Source organism: Euprymna scolopes, chromosome 13 (assembly GCF_053919585.1).
Source record: "Euprymna scolopes isolate OS-2025 chromosome 13, ASM5391958v1, whole genome shotgun sequence".
Classification (NCBI taxonomy): Eukaryota; Metazoa; Mollusca; class Cephalopoda; order Sepiida; family Sepiolidae; genus Euprymna; species Euprymna scolopes.
In genome coordinates, this window is record NC_136494.1 from 98071625 (window position 1) to 98092325 (window position 20701).

General features: G+C 33.2%; 1 protein-coding gene across 4 annotated transcripts in view; it reads right to left on the reverse strand.

The window, feature by feature from the left end:
* Nucleotides 1-1858: 1858 nt before the first annotated feature.
* Nucleotides 1859-20701, reverse strand: part of LOC145292102 (thiamine transporter 2-like) — a 136616-nt gene continuing 117773 nt past the window's right edge. For all 4 annotated transcript variants that reach the window (XM_080138189.1, XM_080138190.1, XM_080138188.1 and 1 more), the window contains 3 exons: nucleotides 16457-16649; nucleotides 8915-9056; nucleotides 1859-6911 (listed from right to left, as the gene is read on the reverse strand). In XM_080138189.1, coding sequence (XP_079994315.1) covers nucleotides 6780-6911; nucleotides 8915-9056; nucleotides 16457-16649 — 467 coding nt within the window. In that variant the 3' untranslated portion in view covers nucleotides 1859-6779. The remainder of the gene's footprint in view (nucleotides 6912-8914; nucleotides 9057-16456; nucleotides 16650-20701) is intronic.

Here is a 20701-nt window from a genome sequence, read left to right on the forward strand (position 1 = left end):
TAAGAATGGAGCCAGAATGTCACCCTGTAGTATACCAGCTTTTATTTCAAAGAAGTCAGTGTGTTAGTATTCTTATATAGGATCATTATGGCTGAAACAATTTCTTCAATGATACTATATATCAACAAAATATGTTTCATCCTTTCTCTGTGAACCGAATCAAAAGCTTTCAAAAAATCTACAAATATTAATACAAACTGTCGATAGTTGCTTTGCTTTTACTCTTTCAATAATTTTTGTAATAGTCAAAATTTGATTGGTTGTTGAGTGGCTTTTTATGAACATCTCTTCCATTTCAGGCTGCATTCTGTTGAAGAGCATCCTGTTGTATACGTTTGCAACTATTGGTGTAAGTGAAATGCCTCTATAATCATTTTGTCTGATTAAGATCTCCTTTTTGGGGGGAAAGACAGTATGTAACTTTTAGTCTGTGACTTAACTGTACTGCCCTTGTACATTTTCTTACAATAATAATTTGTCGGTTTTCTGTACTTCAGGTGGAATTTTGTCAAGACTGTCTTCATCTCCTTAAATCCAACCTGCTAGCCTCAACATAGTGGAGAAGTGAAAACGGGGTCGTGCTGAGGCTATGTTGTCTTGGATCAGAATCCCTGGCAAGTCCTACTATGGAGAATAGACTCGGCAGTGTCAGTTAGTGACTGAACCTTGGCCAACCGTAGCAGATAATCCTAAATTTGCGGCAGGGTGGATATGAATAGGCAGCAAATGAAGGTGTTATTAATGGATCAATGGTGTCTATGGCGTGGGATGTTGAATGGAAAAGGTCAAGGTCGACACAACGAATGGAAATTTTGTTGAACTTTCATGCCATGAAATCATTTTACAATATCGAAAAGATAACGTCACATGTTATTGTGGCAACCTTATAAAAAAAAAGTAGTTACCTCCCTTTGTTCAAACTAATTATATCGACCACTTCTCCTTTCTGAAAGCCCTATTTTGATTGGCTAGGATGAAGCTCCTTGGCCAATCAACAAACATTTAATATAAGCAGAATTCTGGAAAAACAGATTCGCCCTCTTTTTGAATCAATCGTCGGCCTATAGACAACTATGGAAAATCTCTCCTAAATTTGCCGCCGAATTTTGATTGAACTTTTTCAGGGAGCCGTCCAAGACTTTTGGACGATAAAGAACTTTTTATTGGACTTCTAAAGCCGCAAACACAATTAGTTTTGCAAGAACCTTTTCTTTGTAATATTTTCAATTTAATATACATAATTTTCTCCAATTCTTGTGTGAGTTCAGCAATCTTTATTTCTGTATTTCCCACTTCCTACTTCAACAAGACACCAGCTCCCGGCAATCGCCATAACCTTCAATGGGAATCGTACTCCAAGCATTGTATCATGCTACAGCCCAACCAATACTCCAGAAGAACAAGAAGTTTTTTTACGATGACCTTTCATCTCTCATCAAATCTATTCCAAAGCATAATATACTTATTGTTGATGGCGACTTCAATGCACAGTTAGGTAGGAACCAACACCAAAAATTTGCATATCATCGAACATCAAATAGAAACGGGAAACACATGGAACACGTTCTAATAGAAAATGATCTGATTTGTGTCGACACTAGTTTCCAAAAGAGAGAAGGAAATCTATGGACATTCACATATCCAGATGGACATAATGCTCAACTGGACTGCATGATGATAAATAGGAAATGGATCAATAGTGCCAAAACCTGCAAAACATATCACTCCAAAGGAGGCATTTCTTCTGATCATCACAGAAAGATATATTATAACTGAAAATTTATATCATAGGAAATTGCTTATGAAGCAGGATGAATAATCAACCGTTTGTATTATTAAATGGAAAGAAAATGAAAGAAAGAATATGAAAAATTTTATTTATTATTATAGTATACAATTAATTGCAAGAAATAAATAATTTAATTAAAATAGGAAAAATTCTTTTGAGACATCTGTTAGTACTTAAATTTGAAAATTGAGCAAAATACCATTTTGAACCCTGCATAAAATGCAAATATTTTTTATTAAATTTTTATTCTTATTGTTTAAAACCTTAGTCTTAATTTTTCGGATAAAATAGCCTTCATCAAAGACAAGGTTTTTGTTTCATATTAGTAAAAGTATTATCTTTTTTATAATTAGGAAAATCCTTTTCTTTTTGTGGTAAGGTCTGCCTGATGTGATGGAAATATGTTATAATCGTTTTGACACACCAGTTCTCATTAGACCACAAAAGTTAAACAACATTAAGTCTGGTCAGTATTTGATGGGTGACCATTTGGAAATGCTAGGCGCTGTATATCATCTTCCTATGATCAGGATATATATGCAGTTGGGAAGTTGACATAGCCTAATACTACACCAGTTTGTTTTATTATTATTATTATTATTGTTATTATTATTTAAAAAGAGAAGAACAGTCATAGTGAATATCAGAGTCTGACGTCCGAGCTCTAAGCCCCCCCCCCCCCCGCTGCAAAACTTTCACAAAAAACACTATACTAGTTACAACCACTATCAACAATTTCCCCCACTCTCGATTTGTACCTAAATCTCAACATAGATTCTATGAACAAAGCTTCTTTCCTAGAACTGCCCGCCTGTGGAATACTGTTCCACTGACCTGCTTCCTAGCCAATTACAACATGGTAGCTTTCAAGTCCAATATAAACAAGTTCTTGTTGGGATGTCTCCTTAAATAATCCAAATTCTACCCAATGTACACCATTAACGATTACTACAATACCACCTTACATTTATTAACCTTTATCTTCAAGTGGCTTTCAGGCCTTGATAAGTGGTGATTTCCTTGTAAAAAATAGTTACTTTTATACGTATGTGTGAGAGAGAGAGAAAGAGAGAGTTTATACGAACGGCATATAAACTTTTATGCACACGTGTCGTCATTGAGCCAAGGTTGTTGCTTGTCTGTGGATACAAAACCATTTGTTATATTACTAAAGTCAAACGACATGGAGCTTGGCCAGCGCCAAATGATTGATAGAGGAAATTGGCAAAATCTGATCAGGTCTACCTACCAGGTATTACTGGTTCGTTTAGTGTCATGGAATCATGTGATGAAACAGCTTTTTATACACAGAACTTAATGACATGTGGAATGTCAGAAGAATCGTGAACATGGAAAAAGTTCTTTTGAAGTATCTGTTAGAATTTAAATTTACAAATTGAACATCATGCTGTTTGTTATAAACCACTAAAATGATGCAAATATTTTTGTTTCAAAATCTTTTTTTACGTTAGAATAGTTTAATATTTATTAAAAAAGTTAACTGTTTATCAGGCAGAGGAAAAATATCTAATTATCTAGATTTTTCTTTTTCAATATAAATATGTGGATACAGCTTTTTAAGTCATTATTTAAAAATGTCGCCATTGTAACAATCTTCCTAGCCAGAATAAGTATTTTTTTTCCCAAAGAAACTAAAGCAAAAAACTTTTTTGGTATTGTAAAGAACAAGCTGGAAGTTAAAAAAGACAAAGTTGCTAGACAGAATCAAATATTATTTGTAGAATGCAAATACTATTACGGTCTAAATTTGAGAATCCAACACACATTTTGGAATGATTAACATCCAGCACAGGCAACAAATCTTTCTGCCAAAAATAAAAATGTCAGATTTTCTCCTGAATCTAGTATAACTACAGATTAAATCCTGGTGTCTTCAACAAATACAGTAATGTATAGTATTTAAAGAAAATAATAAATATTAGTTCTTGTAGATTATAAATCAAGGACTTTGGTAATTTGGCTTTAGTCTCTGGGAAACCAAAAGTTTCAAATCTCGCTAGGTTTAGCTACAGTTAATAGTCATAAAACGATGAAGCACATGTCCAAGGATATGAATATGTGTGTGTAGCCATGCTGATGAACTGTACATGGCAAAACACCTGTTCATGGATAATAATATTCTATAAATATACACACTCCCATATGAGAGCATCACACTTGTGATGGGAGCAATGATTCCCCATTAGCATTTATGTGTTTGACTTTACATAGAAAACTGAATTCCCTTTAAAAATTTAACAAGTAATTAATAAAAAAACATACATTATAAATGAAACGTTTGGTGTTTAATTGATAATGATCAGATAGTCTTTTATTTTGATCTAATAACAGTTTATAAGGGAGCACGGCATGTCGTATCTGTCTGTCAAAAATAATGCAATGGATAATCAACAATTCATCCATCAGGAAAATATAATAATCATGTGGTTGAATTAGATGGGTTTTTTTTTCTTTTACTATTTCATGTTTCAATTTACTTTTTAATTATTGCAATTTTGTCCTTCCATACATTAAAGAAAAACAAAAGTCTGTCAAATATATAAATCAAAGCTAGCAAGGCAACTCTGTGTTGCTAGGGTGTAAAATGCACAAAAAGGATTTTGCATCCAAGTCTCAAGAATACTATAACAATGACACAGCAGATTAAATCGATCAAAATCTACAATTTCTAAATCCATAAAAAAATATTATATTATTTCAACTTTTATCGATTTTAAAAATATATTATCTTTACACATTTAAAAAAATATATTGCTTTGAAAATGTCTAAAAACCAAAAAAAAAAAATTTTTTTTCATTTATATTTTGTATAATACATGCTCTATAATAGGTTCATAATATAAGGATCTCCTTAGACTCTCCATAAACTGTAAGAGTTCAGATCCCCAAATATTTTCAATGCATTTTTTTTTTCTCTTTTATATTGCTATGGAAAAAAAAGTGAGTTAAAATAGAATTTATATGAGTAAATGTTTATGGTGAGAAAAGGGTTCATTTTGTAGTGTTGTCCTCATTAAAAGACTTTCTTTTAGTCTCAAGATCGACATTCGAAGCAAAGGTCGTACAATTACCAACCAGACTTATTGCTTGGTTTGGTTGTTTTGCTTTATGATATATCAACTCTTTTTGGAGATTATTTAATTCCAAGTCTGGTCATTTTGATAAAAGATTTTATGATTCACGTTTTTATATCTTCAAATATTCATAGTGCTTGATTCAGTTTTTTGTTTTATAGCATATCAACCTTTTTGGGGTTATTTAATGTAAAATTCAGCTGTGCTGATGAAAAGTCTTATGCTTCAAATTCTTTATATCTTCAAATATTTATTCATGATGTTTGGTTTAGTTGTTTTATGAAAGAAAATTGTTGTTTTTGTTTTTGGATTTGCAGAACATGATTGACTTTTGTAATGGGAAAAAGAAAAAAAAACAATAATATCAACATTTGGTGCATTATCAGGAAGATGGTATCTTCAAACAGCCTGATCTAGTAATACCTGTATTGAGATTGTATGAATTTCTCAAAGGTATTAGTGAAAGTGAGGTAATAGTTATGAACCAAAAATTTGTGCCTATATGTGACGTCACTCCTACATTAGATGATGGGGATTTGTTAAAATTTTTATAATTAACTGATGTAATGAATGTGAATACATTCGGGTTCCTCCTCATGAAAATATGATTGGCTGAGTAAGCCATAAATACAGAAGAGCCTGGGAGACACTTTGAAAGATATGCCAAAAACCTAAAGCTTAAGCATATTACTGTCTATGACTCTGAATAGCTGTTAATTATTACCAGATGTTATTACTCAATTACTGTAGTCAAGACAATTCACCTACTTTAAACAAATATATCACTTTCCGGGACATATAATTAGCATAATTTGAATACGGTTTGAATTAGTATTAGGACAAATCATTGCAATTGAGAATCAAAAAAATCAGGACTTTTTAGGATATCAGAATCGGTACCAAAATCTTAGCATAATTTATGATTCCAAAAAACGATTATTTTAATTTTTCTTTTCTTTCTTTTCCATTTTCTGGTACTAATGATAAAAAAAAAAATGATCAATATTTATTGATTTTTAAACTATCAGTAAAACTAAAAATTGTAGATCATAATAACAAATTTAGGTAAAAATAGCAGTGGAAAAAATGGCACATGTTTTTATGGTAAACCAAAAATTAAGACAAAAACAACTCTATAAGTAAATATTTAGAAATTTGAAAAGAAACGAATCAATAATTATGTCAGAATTAGGAATTTGGATCAAAATCTGTAATTGTATTGGAATTTGGGGAAAATATTGGAATTGTCCCATCAATAATTTAAATATTATTTACATAGTAGGGGGTAGTCATGCTACCTCAGAGGATCATTTATATATAATTTTTAACATTTATGCACATTATTAGATTTCTTATTAAATGTAGTGTTCGATGCACTCCTTGAAACACTATTCATTAAAGCCACACCAATTTATTATAAAGAATAAACATTTTCATTCATATATATATATATATATATATACAAAGAAGCACCTATCATCTACCCTGCATTCTTCTAACACCCTTACACTCTCTTCTACCTAGCTACCTCTGATTTGAATTTCTTATTTCTAACACGGCACCAAATGTATAATTATTAACTCTGTTAATTTATCATGCATTCTTGATAAAGTCCAATCTGAGGTAAAAAAATTGAATCAAATCATGACTGTGTGTTGATTTCTTTTTGTTTAAATTAGTTTGTCTTTTTGCTTATTTCCATTTTATATATATATATATATATATATATATATATATATATATATATACACAGAGATGAGATATCACTGATATAAAAATGTCAAAAAAATTAAAGGATAATGGTTGATTTTAAATTTGAATCATAATGGAAGATTTTCAGGATATCTGGATGGACACAAACAATAATTGCTCAAAATGTAGAAATTAACACGGGTTCATTTACTCGGTTCTTCCAGGACATTAACAGATTTCAGCTGGAGTTCATTCTTTTTACGAAAGCAGTTGTAGAAGAATTTCACTAGAAATGGTAAGGACAGAACACCAAAATATCCACCATAGACAGCAAACTGTAAAACAACAAAAAAATGTGTTACTGTATTGCCAGATCTTATAATTTGGATAAACTGTTTCAATAATTATTCAATGAAGAAAAATGGAAATACAATCATAATAATAACAACAACAATAATAAAAAAGAATCAACCTATGGTGAGTTTAATGAATAAGTATTTTCTTTTTGTCAAATAATGTGTAGCAACAAATGAAAATATTTTTATTTGTTATGGGGGGGGTACTTATTTTGTGTTTATCTATCTATATATCTATAACAGTGAACGTGTCTGTGTATCTGTGTGTCTGTGTGTGTACATTTCCCTATGCAATAACTTTGTCAATTTTAAGTCTACAGACTCGAAATTTGATATACAGGATACTGAGATTTGGGAAAATCTTTGTGATCGGTTTTCAGCCAGAAATTTGGCTGTTAAGGGGTCAAAGTTCAACGATTTGACCTTTGAGAACTCTACCAAACTCCTCCGAGAATTTTGGGTCTAAACACTTGACATTTTAGATATAGGTTCCTTGGACATGGATCTAACTTAATAACTTGATTTGAGCCCAAAACAATAAATGTTAAGGGGTTATAATAGGGATCAAAGTTTAAAAAAAATTGACCAGTGCGGTCTCTACCAAATTACTCAGACAATTTCTTGTCTAAACATTTGAAATTTGACATAAAAGGTATTCAGAGATAGGGCAAGCTTTTTCACCGGTTTGGGTCGAAAATTTTTAGTTACCAATATATAAATGTATGTATGTATGTATGTATGTTTGCAAGTCTGTCTAAAACTTTTGACAGAGGCGACGGATTTTACCAAGATCAGTATCGTTTTGAAGTCCGACCTTTCAGACGACAAATCTCGAAAAATTGACTAAAAACATTAATATCTTCACCTTCAACTGGGAACGTTCCTACAGGGGGGGGGTCGCTTTTTTCTTCGATATTTTTGAAAGTCATCATCCCCTTTCGATTGTCTAGCCTTAATTTTAAAAAATGTCACTTCCGGTTTGGCGGTGGTCGTAACAGCATAGACGTCAGGTTTTTTCCCCGTTCTTTTCCTCCTTCGCAATACGGGTTCGAGCCTGCCTTTCTACTACCACTTTTTTTTTTTTTTGCCTAACAGACACCTCCAAACACCCGGGCAACGCCGGGTTGAAATGATAGTAAGAAATATTACTGAAAATTTAAAAAAACAAAAAAAAAAAAAAAAAACAAAGGCAACACACACACACACACACACACACACACACACACAATATCTTATCCTCTCACATTGTCAACTGCACACACAAAGGCTATGCACACACAATGTCCACTATACACACTCACACACCTTTTTATACACATACACACAGTAACAAAGGCCACATACATACAATGTCTATTAAAGTCACTCATACACTCTGTCAAGCATACATATATTGAGAAGGAACACACTCATAATGCTTACTAAAGTCATACCAACAATCTATCACACACACACACACACACACACAATAGCTAATCCTTTATCAGATGTATATATACACTGACAGAAAACAAACATACACTTCTCATTGCTTTCTTCTTGAAAATTTTATATACAAGAACTTAACTTTTTAAATGAACAATTACTCATGGGCAATAACTTTTAACCAAAAGTAATACACATATAAAGCAAGTGCAAATCAGTACATAGATTACCATCTTTTTATCTCACCTCAGGCAACGCTGAGGAACGACTCCTGCTAGTATATAATTATATTGTGTTCGTTAAACATGTTTTATCTCTTTTATTCAGCATGCATGTTTTTTTTTCCCACATTTTCCAATACTTATAACATATAATTTTCTGTTTGGATCTTCGTACATTTCAATCATCTACACCTTATTTACATTACAGTTCACTCTGCCACAAGAACTATAGTATTTTTATTGTACTTTTAGACTTGATCCTAGGCAAAGTAAACAGCTGCACAAAACAAACAAATTGATAATGGAATAAAATATGTTAAAACCCCAGAAACTCACTTGTGTTCTGACGTCAAGATTCAGCCCGTGTTTATCAACAACAATTACCGTCATGATTGTTTCAAGTAACAAAGCCATAAACGTATTCAAACCAAAAACTAAACCATAACAGCGACTGCTTAGATGAACAGCAACTTGATAGCTGAAACCAAAAGAATAAAATAAACTTCATTATTACATGGGACTGAAACAGACTTTACACTACATCAGAATCTGTTTTATTTGGGATGTTATTCTCTCAACGTCTCGGCCATTATAACTTCCTACCTTGGCTAAAATGCTGTGTTTTTGTCCAGAATTTTCCCTACATTAAAAAAAGAACAAAAATAAAGAAAAATCTGTATGATGTTCCTATTTACTTGCCTCCCCCACAACGGCAGAGTAAGATACAAGGTCTGTTTTTAATGTGGAGCAAATCCAGCTTCCCAAAAAGGAGTACTCTGGATAGTAAAAAAAAATAAAAATTGCCTTAGTCTAGAAGGATTTCTTCCTCCAATGATCGAACACAAAAAAGGTAAAGTGTAGTATCAAAAAAGATACTACACTTTGCTCCTAACCAAAAGACCAAGAATAATCTGTATGATGCATGTATCCATGAGGAAACCAAAATATTAGATTCCAAAAATTATGTAAATTAATCAAGTAGTTTTATTTTTATAAAGAAAATCATTTTTAAGCGATTAATGGAAAATCTCACAAGTTTGCATTATTGATTTATTTTTTTCCTTTGTTTTTTTTTTTTTTTTTTAGATTGTTTTCAAAATGGTGGACAAGACAGCTACTCTTCCATTACTTCGTAAAATTTGATTTTCTGATTTAAAAATAAAACTACTTGATCAATTTATATCATTTTTGGAATAGGATATTTTCATTACATCACGGGTACGTACATCATACAGATTTTTCTTTATTTTTATTTTTTAAGATAGGAGGAATTTTGGACAAGAACCAAAGTTGTGAGAATAATATGAAAGACGAGAATAGTTGTCCAAATAATCCAAATTATCATCCTAAACTAAAAAAATTCAAAATATACATGGGAATTACTTAAAAAAAAAAAAAAAAAGATTTATCATTAATTTCTTCTGCATTTATCCCATCTAGCAGGGTCTGGATTGAATGTCTCTCTCCACAATCAGAGGTTTGGTTGGAATGAAGTCTGGCCATCTTTTGGTGTAAGGTATCCAACCACCTTTGTTTCGGCCTTTCTCTCAGACTTTTCCAATTTTCGTGATGATATTGCTATTTGCGCACAATACATGTCCATATTAATACAGACGTTTCTCTATTTTTTCATAATATGATCAAGTCTAAAATTTAATGTAATATCGTTGTTTTTATTACTTAAAGTCTTCTTGCTTCGTTAATGGCAAGTGCTGAGAAACAGGTCAAACTACAGTTAAGTAGATCTTGAACTTCACGGCTCATAGAGGAGACCAATGGCTGTATGTAGTTTCCAACTCCAAAGTGGGAAGTCAGTAAAAAAAAAAGAAAAAGAAAGTCAAATTCCACACAAAAGTAAATATTACCCATCTTCCTTTTTATCTTCTCACGTTAAAAAAAAAACATTATGCATTTCACTTCTTGTTTTTGAAAACTATTTGAATTACTCCTGTTTTTTTTTTTTTTGTTTTTTCCTCACTATCAAATTGACAAAACATGAATCTTCATTTTTATATTTGACTTCAAAATTACTTCTTTATCCACACGCCATCAGTTTTTTGTATTTATCCTAACCGAATGGGATCCCCATTGGATTACTTGCTCCAACATACATGGTCAGAGGCTTGGTCAGAGGAAGTCTGGCCATCTTGAGATATTGGTGTAAGGTATCCAAGCACATTTGTTTTGATTAACATCTCAACCTTTTTTCCAGAGGCCTCCACCTAGAATCCAGTTTTTTTGATGATATTATTGATTATGCATAGTACTGTGCTGTTTCTTATTTTATCTTTCCAAATCACATACACACACATATTAAAATTTATTCACACACGGGTGTTTCTAAAAATTCATTTATGTGGGCATTACCGCATTCACCCACACCAAACGCCTTGGGGTTAAAAAGCAGAACTTTTGAAAAAGCACCAACATAGAAAAAGACCCTCTCCTCACCAAAAATATGAATTTTTGACCAATCAGGGCTCAATAAAAAAAGCTTGTTTCTGTCAGTTTCTGAAGCCTTTTACAAAAATATAAAAAGGCCACAAAGAACTTCTTTCAGCAAACAGAGAGAGAGGATGTGGATAGTATGTATGCAGAGCGAATACAGTAGCATACACAACAGGCTGCATCACGTACCAAGGAAGACTGCTTGACTCTCTTTTTTTTTTTTGTATCTCGCCTGCAACATGTCATGTATTTCTTTTCCTCTCACACTCTCAATTCCTTACTTTCTTCTTCTCTTCCTTTTTGTACAGACTGCTACATTTGCACACAATAAAAGTAATTTCTGTCCTTTTAATGTAAATAAACAAAATTTTATTTTACATTATTTTTGTAGTGTATTTCTTTTTCATTTATTATTTGGGGGAATAATGTATATCCCCAACAAATTAGTGAGCCGACTTTGAACATTTATATAATTAAAAGAAAAAGCAAACGAAAAAGAAGAAAATAGAATCACAACCTTCAGAAACCTCTCTAGCCACACTATCATTGAATATCCCAGCTTTTAACTCGACTAACATCAAGTCCTGGTTTGTTCAAATGCAGACATTATTCGATGCGAAATGAATCACCTTCCAGTAAACGTGGTATTGTTTCTTAGTAGAAAAACTGCCAGTAGACATCATCGAGGAAGTAACAGATTTACTTGAAAATGTTCTGAATGGCAACCTATACGAAAGGCTCAAAGAAGCGATTTTAAAACTGATCAGGGTCTCTAATGAAATAATGCTGTGCAACCTTTTCACTCTGGTTGAATTAGGACACCATACCCTGTTGCAACTACTATGGTACACGCAAACCTTGCTGGTTGTCCAAGAATATTTGTACTTGCAATAACCCTTATCCCTGAGTGGCTTCCAGGCCTTGATAAGTGGTGACCACCGTGTAAAAAAAAAAAAAAATATATATTATGCGGAGTTTATGGCTGGACAAATTACCCACTACAACTACACAAATCCTCGCATCCATGATGGAGGAGAAAAAGACTGGAAAACTAGCTGACAAAGCAGACTAGATTCATAAAAGTCTTAGAAGCCACGGGGTAAACACTATTCAACTACAACCAGCCCAAAAAAGAGAGGAGGAACTGAACGAACTCAAGTGTATTGTAGAAAAACTGCCAAAACAACTACAAGACTTACTACAAGCAGACCGTCGGTACTCCCATAATAAATGACCACGCTGTAGAAAATGAAGTTTTAGCAGAGGTAATCATGATAAAACAAGCAAATACTGTTATTATCACAGAACGTTCGGTACTAAGGCATAACACTGTATACACCCTTGTTCTTTTGACAACATGGACATTCCAGCCAGTAGAGACAACGACTGTAGCTGGATTTTTGACAAAAGGTCGTCTATTTTACATCTGCGACAAAATTCATGGATATAATATTTTAATAGACACTGGAGCTGAAATAAGCATGACACCACCAACACAAAATCAGAAGACTACTATGCCACAGTCTTATCACCTACAAGCAGCTGACAGTACCAAAATACCAACTTACGATTAAATATTAATCTCAGCATGTAATGGAATTTTTTGTGGAATTTTACCATAACCAGCATAACAAAACCAATATTAGGAGCAGACTTTTTAGCCTGATTCAACCTGTCTGTGGGCATGACTAATCACACACTAACAATCAAACCAAGATTTCGGTAAGAGGAATCATCTCGAGATACCAATCTACTGGAATCAGCTTACATCATGTACACGTACATCAGGAGACGTACAATCTCCAGCTACTACAAAAATATCCACAACTCTCCCAGCCATTTAAAAACACAGACATCATAAAGCATAATACCAAGCAGTACATCAAAACAACTGGACACCATCGTCAGACAATTGAAATTGGATAAATACAAGACTGCAAAAGACGAATTTCAACATATGCTACATCAAGGGATCATCTGACCCTCAAAAGGTGCTTGGTCTTCCCCTTTCCACAAGGTGCAAAAGTCGAACGCTACAACATGCACCCTTGTGGCAATTTTAGAAGATTAAATGTGAAAACAGTCCCGGAGAGATATCCTATCCCACATATCCATGATTTTGCCATCGGATTGCAAGGTGCCACAATATTTTTCAACTTGGATCTCATAAAGGTGTATTACCAAGTTCATAAAACTGCACTGACCACATCATTTAGCCTTTACGAATTCGTATGGGTGCCTTTTGGGCTTAGGAACACCTGTCAAACCTTTCAAAGCTAATAGACAAAGTTTTTAGAAAAGTTTTTAGAGGTCTGCCATTCATATTTGCATATGTGGATGATGCTCTAATCGCCAGCAGAAACCTTGATAAGCACAGACAACACTTGGAGCAAACCTTCTAAAGACTGTCACATTATGATCTAAAAATAAACAGAGAAATGCATTTTCAGCCAACCAGAGGTTAATTTCCTCAGACATTTAATAGACAAGGACAGAATATCTCCACTACCTGAAAAAGTGCTATTTTAAATTTCTGCCTTTCTCTCATCTCGCCCACAACATGTTGTCTATTTCTTTTCTTCTCACACTCTCAATTCCTTACTTTCTTCCTCTCCGCACAAAAAAAAGTAATTTCTGTTCTTTTAATGTAAATGAACAAAAGTTTATTTGACCTTATTTTTGTAGTGTATTTCTTTTCCATTTATTGTTCAGGGGGGGGGGGGATTATGCAAATCCCCAATGGTACATATTTGTACCAGTGCAGATAATTTTCTCTCATTTTGTTTGTGGCCATGGCTCTCAACTGCTAATAAATGACCAGATTTTAAATCAGTTTGAAGCACACATACACGTTTCTAGCCACACTGAAGAGACATAAAACAGCTGTGTGGATGAATATATATGTTTCTTTTATTTTACATTGCTTAATTTTTTATCCTATCTAAATGATAAAAACTTTTTTTTTTTTTTCTACATGGGTGTCACCACTTATCAAGGCCCAGAGGCCACTCAAGGATAAGGGTTAATAGGTATACATTAGTCATTGTGATTTTAGCATAGTAAACAGTGGGAATTTTGTAACTTTGTGCCTACTTTCCTAGATCCAAGATTCAAATTTAAATTTCAAAAGAATGACATGAAAAACACTAAGAATTGGATTCTACATCTTCTACTTTCTACTGATGATAATGAAGTAGAATCAGCAGGACACACTTCTTCAAGCTGTGAAAGTTGAGGGTCAAGAAGATCAAAATGAAAGTAAAACTGCATCTCTTTCAAACCTGTTTGATGAATAAGCTTCGAATAAGCCTATAGAAACAAATAAAAACAGAGTAGGTAGTAGCTGAGTTAAACCTGAAGACTGTAACTACAACAGAAATACAAGAATCACAATCTAAACTCAAAAGGAGTAAATCCCTTATGTGCACAAAAGAACTTAAACATTATGTAGCTTTACAACTACTGACAAGAGTGAAAGAGAGGAGACCTTATCACTTCTGAGTAAACTGTCTTCAAAATATTTAAGCACACCACCTTCATCTGTGGAGAGTGAGAGGTTTTTTAGTACAGTTGGTAATGTATATGAACCTATGAGGAACAGGCTGTGTCCTGAGAATAAAGAAACTCCAATGTTTCTACATTACAACTTAAAAGTATGCAACTTTAAATACTGAGGAGACAATGAGAGCAGAGAAGCAAGACAGCAAGATTAGAAGAGGAAGTAAAACAGTAGCAGGTGCAAAACTTCAGCTTATAGTTATTCACTTAAAGAATTACAATTTGTACTTTGTAGTTGGTTTGTAATTTCTTTTTTCTCATCTAATTGTTCAATTATATTCATTTAAGAATTGGAAATTGTACTTTGTAATTTTAAAGGTAAAAAACTAATAGTGGCAAGACATTTAATTAAATGTTAAGTTAAATTAGCAGTTACTATATTAATGTGTCAATACTATTTGATGAATCACTTGATTTACATTTAATAGGAAAGAGAAAAGTAATTAATCAGCTGATTAATCAGCAAATTAGCCGATTACCGATCAATTGGCAAAGTGGCCAATTAGGCCAATTACCAATTACCTGAAGATTAATCAGTATACCCTTAATATATATATATATATATATATGATTAGTTTTTTTTTTTGGAAAAAGAAATCCAACAGAGTGCTCAATTAAAAGGAAAATCCGAAAATAAGAGCATATTTATATTTTGTGTACAGAAAGCCGTTAAATGAGACAAGTTAAATGGTACCGTCTGTTTCAAGCCCGATAATTAGAACCGTTTAAGATATCCATATCAAGCTCTCTTCAGCCAATACTCATCTGATGAGTATTGGCTGAAGAGAGCTTGATATGGATATCTTAAACGGTCCTAATTATCGGGCTTGAAACAGACGTTATCAATGACTTGTCTCATTTAACAGCTTTCTGTACACAAAATACAATATATACATATATATATATATGATGATTGCAACGTCTTGTCAGACGAGTGCCACTCCCTCAGACATTTAAAATCCATGAGCCCAAATACCTGAGGGAGTATCTATACAAAGATGATGTTACAGAGTCTTAGCTTTGTACGACAGCTAAGTCTCTCTCTTGGTTCAAAATGTTGAGATCCAGCAATAAGCAAGAGCAAGATAGCCAGCAACAAATTAAACTGCAGACCAGCTTAATGCGGGTACTGGTCTTCCGCTTTATGGTTTTTTAAATCAGAGATTTGCTTCTCCTAGAAAGGTTGCCTTCACCACGGCTTACGGGAGCCCTCTCCACCCCAATACACATATACACACACACACAAATATACACGGTGCTAGTTGGCTGTTGACCCAGAAAAAGAGTTCATTCGCCCTTTGGGAAAAATATGCTTATTCAATTATATTTCACCTTTTATTTATATCAATCCTTTAATTTATGAAGCTCGATGTAACTACAGAGCATATACAAATAAATGACAAAAAGTTTATATTCCAAATTTCAAGATGTTGTCCATCTTATCTTTTCTTTCAGATGTTAAAATGCTCAATTCTTGACAGCATAGCGCAGAATCATTCATGTAATTATTATGTCAATATATTGCCCTTACTCATCAGAAGAATAGGAACTTCTCTTCCGACTTTTGGATTTTGTAACCATGTCCATATTCCTTTATTTTCTTTTAAAGTTGATGTGTTTCGATTCTTCTGAGGAGTAAGAGTGGAATAAACTCAAAACTTGACATAATAATTACATGAATGCTTCTGCACTATGAAATAGGTACTGTCAAGAATTGAACAATTTAACATGCTTATAGAAATAAACAGTAAGATGGACAACATCTTGAATTTGGAATATAGACTTTTTGTCATATATATATATATATACCTAACTTTATATGTACATAGGCAGTTAAAGGATAGAATAAAAAAATATTTATTTTATTCTTACGTTGCAATTGTCAAAACAGTTTGGAAAATAATTCTGATGATTAAATAGCAACCATACGCAATCCAAATGCTGTTTGTAAAACTCATCCATAACATTAGACCACCAATGATGAGGTTTACAGAGAAGAGCAGCAATTCCCCATATTTGCTCCAATTGACCTTTACAAATCCAATTCCGAAAGACGTGGCAGCACCTGAAAAAAAAAACAAAAAAAAAAACCACAAATGCACACTCAACAAATTCGAAAATCAAAAACACAGATCAACACTCACTATTTGAAACACGTTGATTAATGCTGTATCACCAAATATTGAAAAAACCCCCAAAAAACTATAGAATATATATATACTAGCGGGGGTACCCGGCGTTGCCCGAGTGTTTGTTTCCAGGACGGGGGGGAAGTTTTAAAAAATGTTATGGTAGGTAAGTAGGAAGGATCAAACCCGGAGTCATGAGTAAAAGTAGGAAAATAAAGTGTGAAAAAAAAAACAAAAAAAAAAATCTGCAACGTTAACAGTTCGGCCACCAAGAAAAGTCCATTCCAGTTGTTTAGGAAAAAAAAAAAAAAAAAAAAAAAAAAAAAACGACTACGGTAGGTCGGCGTAAACGTGAAAATATAATGTGAATTGTCCAGCACGCTAACCACTACGCCACAGAGCACTGCAGCTTAGTTTAGTGATTTTAAATAACTTCACATGAAAGAACTACGAAGCCAAACCGGTGTTCTCTTCTCAACTGTTCCTTGTGAACGATCCCCAAACGGTGTTAAGTGGTGGCAGGGGGAGGAGGAATTTATTAGAGAGAAAATATTTTACCACTTCCATTGATCTTAACCGATTTTGGCCGTGACTTCTCAGCAGAAAAAGTATAGAAATCTAAGATTATCGAGGAATTTCAGAAATAATAAGCCTATAAAACACCTCAGATATTGTTCTGCCGTTTGTGCATATTATATTTGCATGAAATATCTTGATTTTTAATCCTATTAAGGTCAAAATCAGACGGGAAAAAATGAGTTCATTTTATTTATATAGAGATAATACATTATTGCTCCCTCCCCTAACTTATTTAATTTAATAAAAATAAATTCTTAGTAATCTCCTGAAGGTTGGAAACCATATTTGTCTAAACAATTATCTCCTTAGCGTTTTATGATATAGAACGTCATGTAGAATGTTTTATAATGTAGAAAATATAAAACGCCATTCCATAATATAATATGCCATTGTATAATACAGAACGCCTTGGTTATCATGCTTTTTCTCCTTTTACTCTCGATAGGCAACGGAAAGCCCCTGTACAGATGGTCTGCACATTGAGTCTATAATGAAAGGAGAGCGTAATCGAAAACTGATCCAAAAATTGATCACAAAATAAATAAATCTATCATAGAAAAAAGAAAATTATCTAATTGGGAATATTAAATGTAAAATAACAGTATCAGTCCAGTCAGAGAATTGTAAAGAATTCCAGGTAAAGAATGGTTAGTATTTTAATCCAGTTAGGATCAGCAGTGGAAAAAGCTGTGACTAAAAAATTTTTAAATTTCACGTTAACATTTTGTTCCTTAGAAGCGCTGGTTGAATTTGAATTAAATAAGATACGTACTATATACGTTTGAGACTACAAAAAAAACTACCGTAGAAACAACAAACGGTAAATTCTCTGCTCCAACAACAACATAGCAAAAAAAAAAGGAAAAAAAATACTGAAGATGAAGGTTTCCTTCGAAATATATTTATGAACTTTAACACAAATTTCACACAAAATAAATATCTGTTTATTTTGTAACAATGCATTGTTTTGGCTTCAAACGTATATAATACATATCTTATTTAAACAATTTCAGTATATTTTATACAGTGATTCTGGTGTCAGATTCGTTCATTTTTACTACTCCTGGCTATTATAAATATAATCGTCTAAATCTTTGTAACCATACCTAATAAAATGATGACAAAAAATATTGCAACAGTTACACAGTCATTTCTTGAGTCCAGTATAAAGGAACAGTTCAGTATGACTTGAAACACTGTCAGGATAAGCAGAGAAAGATTGGTGATATTTCGGAATTTTCATTCTCCAAGATTAGTTGCACAAGCAAGGCTTCAGAGTCTAATCTACTCTACTATTTGATCCATAGCTAGATATGAACTCATACCTTTCCCAAATATTTTAGTAAAAGTGATTCAGTAACTGTGGTAGAACTCGAACCTGGCATGCCAAATCCACATTCTATGATGCATTTAACTATTAGATAAAGAATGAGTAAGCATACGTTTCTATTTCCAAAATCTCATTCTATCCTATGTTTGTGGTCTCAATTGGTTGATCAATAATGCTTTCTTGTTAGGAAATAGGTCATTATTTTATGTTTTGTTTGTAAGGTAGGAAAATCTGTCCTTCCAACTTGTTGAAAAGATCCACATGAAAAGCAAATGGCCACCCTCATCTGTCCTATATATATATATATATATATATATATATATATATATATATATATATTGTTTTAACAAAATCAAGACATCAAAGAATGGATTGATAGCAACAAATAGTGTATTTCATCGTTCGTTACTATCAATCCATTCTTTGATGTCTTGATTTTATTAAAATGAATGAATGCTCAATTACAAAGATGGTAATTTTGAAGCTTACCATTTAAGTCATCTTATTCTGACTTAAAATTTATTGGTATATGAACGGTTACCAAATTATCAATTGTATAAATCCAATACAATTCAGAATACTATAAATAAGATTTTATATATATATATATATATATATATATATATATATATATATATATATATATATATATATATATATATATAAGGGGAGATCATTTCCTAGTTATCAGGAGAGATCACTCCCTAGTTATTTCAGGAGAGATAACACCATGGTTACTTCCTGTTATCAGGAGCAGAGGACTCTTTTACATAGACATGCCTCTTCCTTCTCGTGACTACAGGATGAATTGTGGTTTTCTTTGCATGCACCAGAAAACGTGTGATTTTCTGTGCATTTGTGATGAGTTTCTTGGTACTCATGTTTTGCAACATAAAGGTTGTTTTAATGGTAGGGGACTGACCGAGTGTGTACATCTTCCTGTTGTATCATCAGTTTCCATTCTTCTTCATTATGCTCACTGGGTAACTTGATATTAATGTGCCATTCGACCTTCGTTGCTTCCTCAAGGGGTTGTTCCTATAGGGACTCAGGGTTTGTGGATGGATTTGAGGTTCCTGGTGAAGCATAATGTGAGCTATCCACAACTGGGTATATTTTATGGAGAATCTGACGATTGCACAGTTACTTGATTGTCCCTATCTACTTGCACATGATACTGTCGATTCCCATGTGTCTCCACAATCCTCCTCATCTTCGTCAATCCACATAGGTAGTTACCATCTTAGTTCTTAGACTGGACAAAGTTTCTGACTTGGAGTTCCCAATACTGGTTGTTTATATGTTTGTTCTGCCAACTTCCTTAGTTTATCTATTACTTTCCATTGTTTCTGCATTTGATATTTATCTTGTAGGATTTTAAGGTCTTGAACGGGGGTTTACAATGGGTTAGTAATGCCTGAGCAGCCCGATCATGGCACAGGCGTCCAGAACTGTCCATGTTGTCAGCTAGTATATGTTTTATAGTCTTTACAGCTAACTCTGTATGACTATTGCTTTGAGCGTAATAGGCTGATGAGGTACATTTCCATACACCTCAGTTTCTTAAAAATTAGTCATACTCCTGGAACTCAAATCGTTGTCCTTTGTTTAAAGGGATTTTTTCAAGCACACCATAAGTATAGAACCACGTTCTGAGGGCTTTGCACACAATTTTGGGCCTCCCTGATGTCATTAAGACCACTTCTACCATCCAGTATATCGATCAACATACATCATAAAGTTTCTACCCTGTATATTGACAATGTTAACCACTACCTGTTGGAAGGTAAATTCTGGGTTTGCCAATGACATCAACAGCTCCCTGGGCTAAAATGATGCAAGTGTGGCACTGGAATATGGTTTGCTGATATTAACATTTAAACCTCATCAGAACAATCATTGTTATGCATTTGCAAGTGTACCATTTACACCTTTAGGTGCGGAATGAAGGGATTCTAATACCTCTGCAAAAAGTTGTTGAGGTATCAGTATTTTGCTGCCTTTGATAATAACTTCTTCCAGGCAATATAATTCTTCACACATAGGCCAGAAAAATGACAGCCACGGTACTTTTCCTAT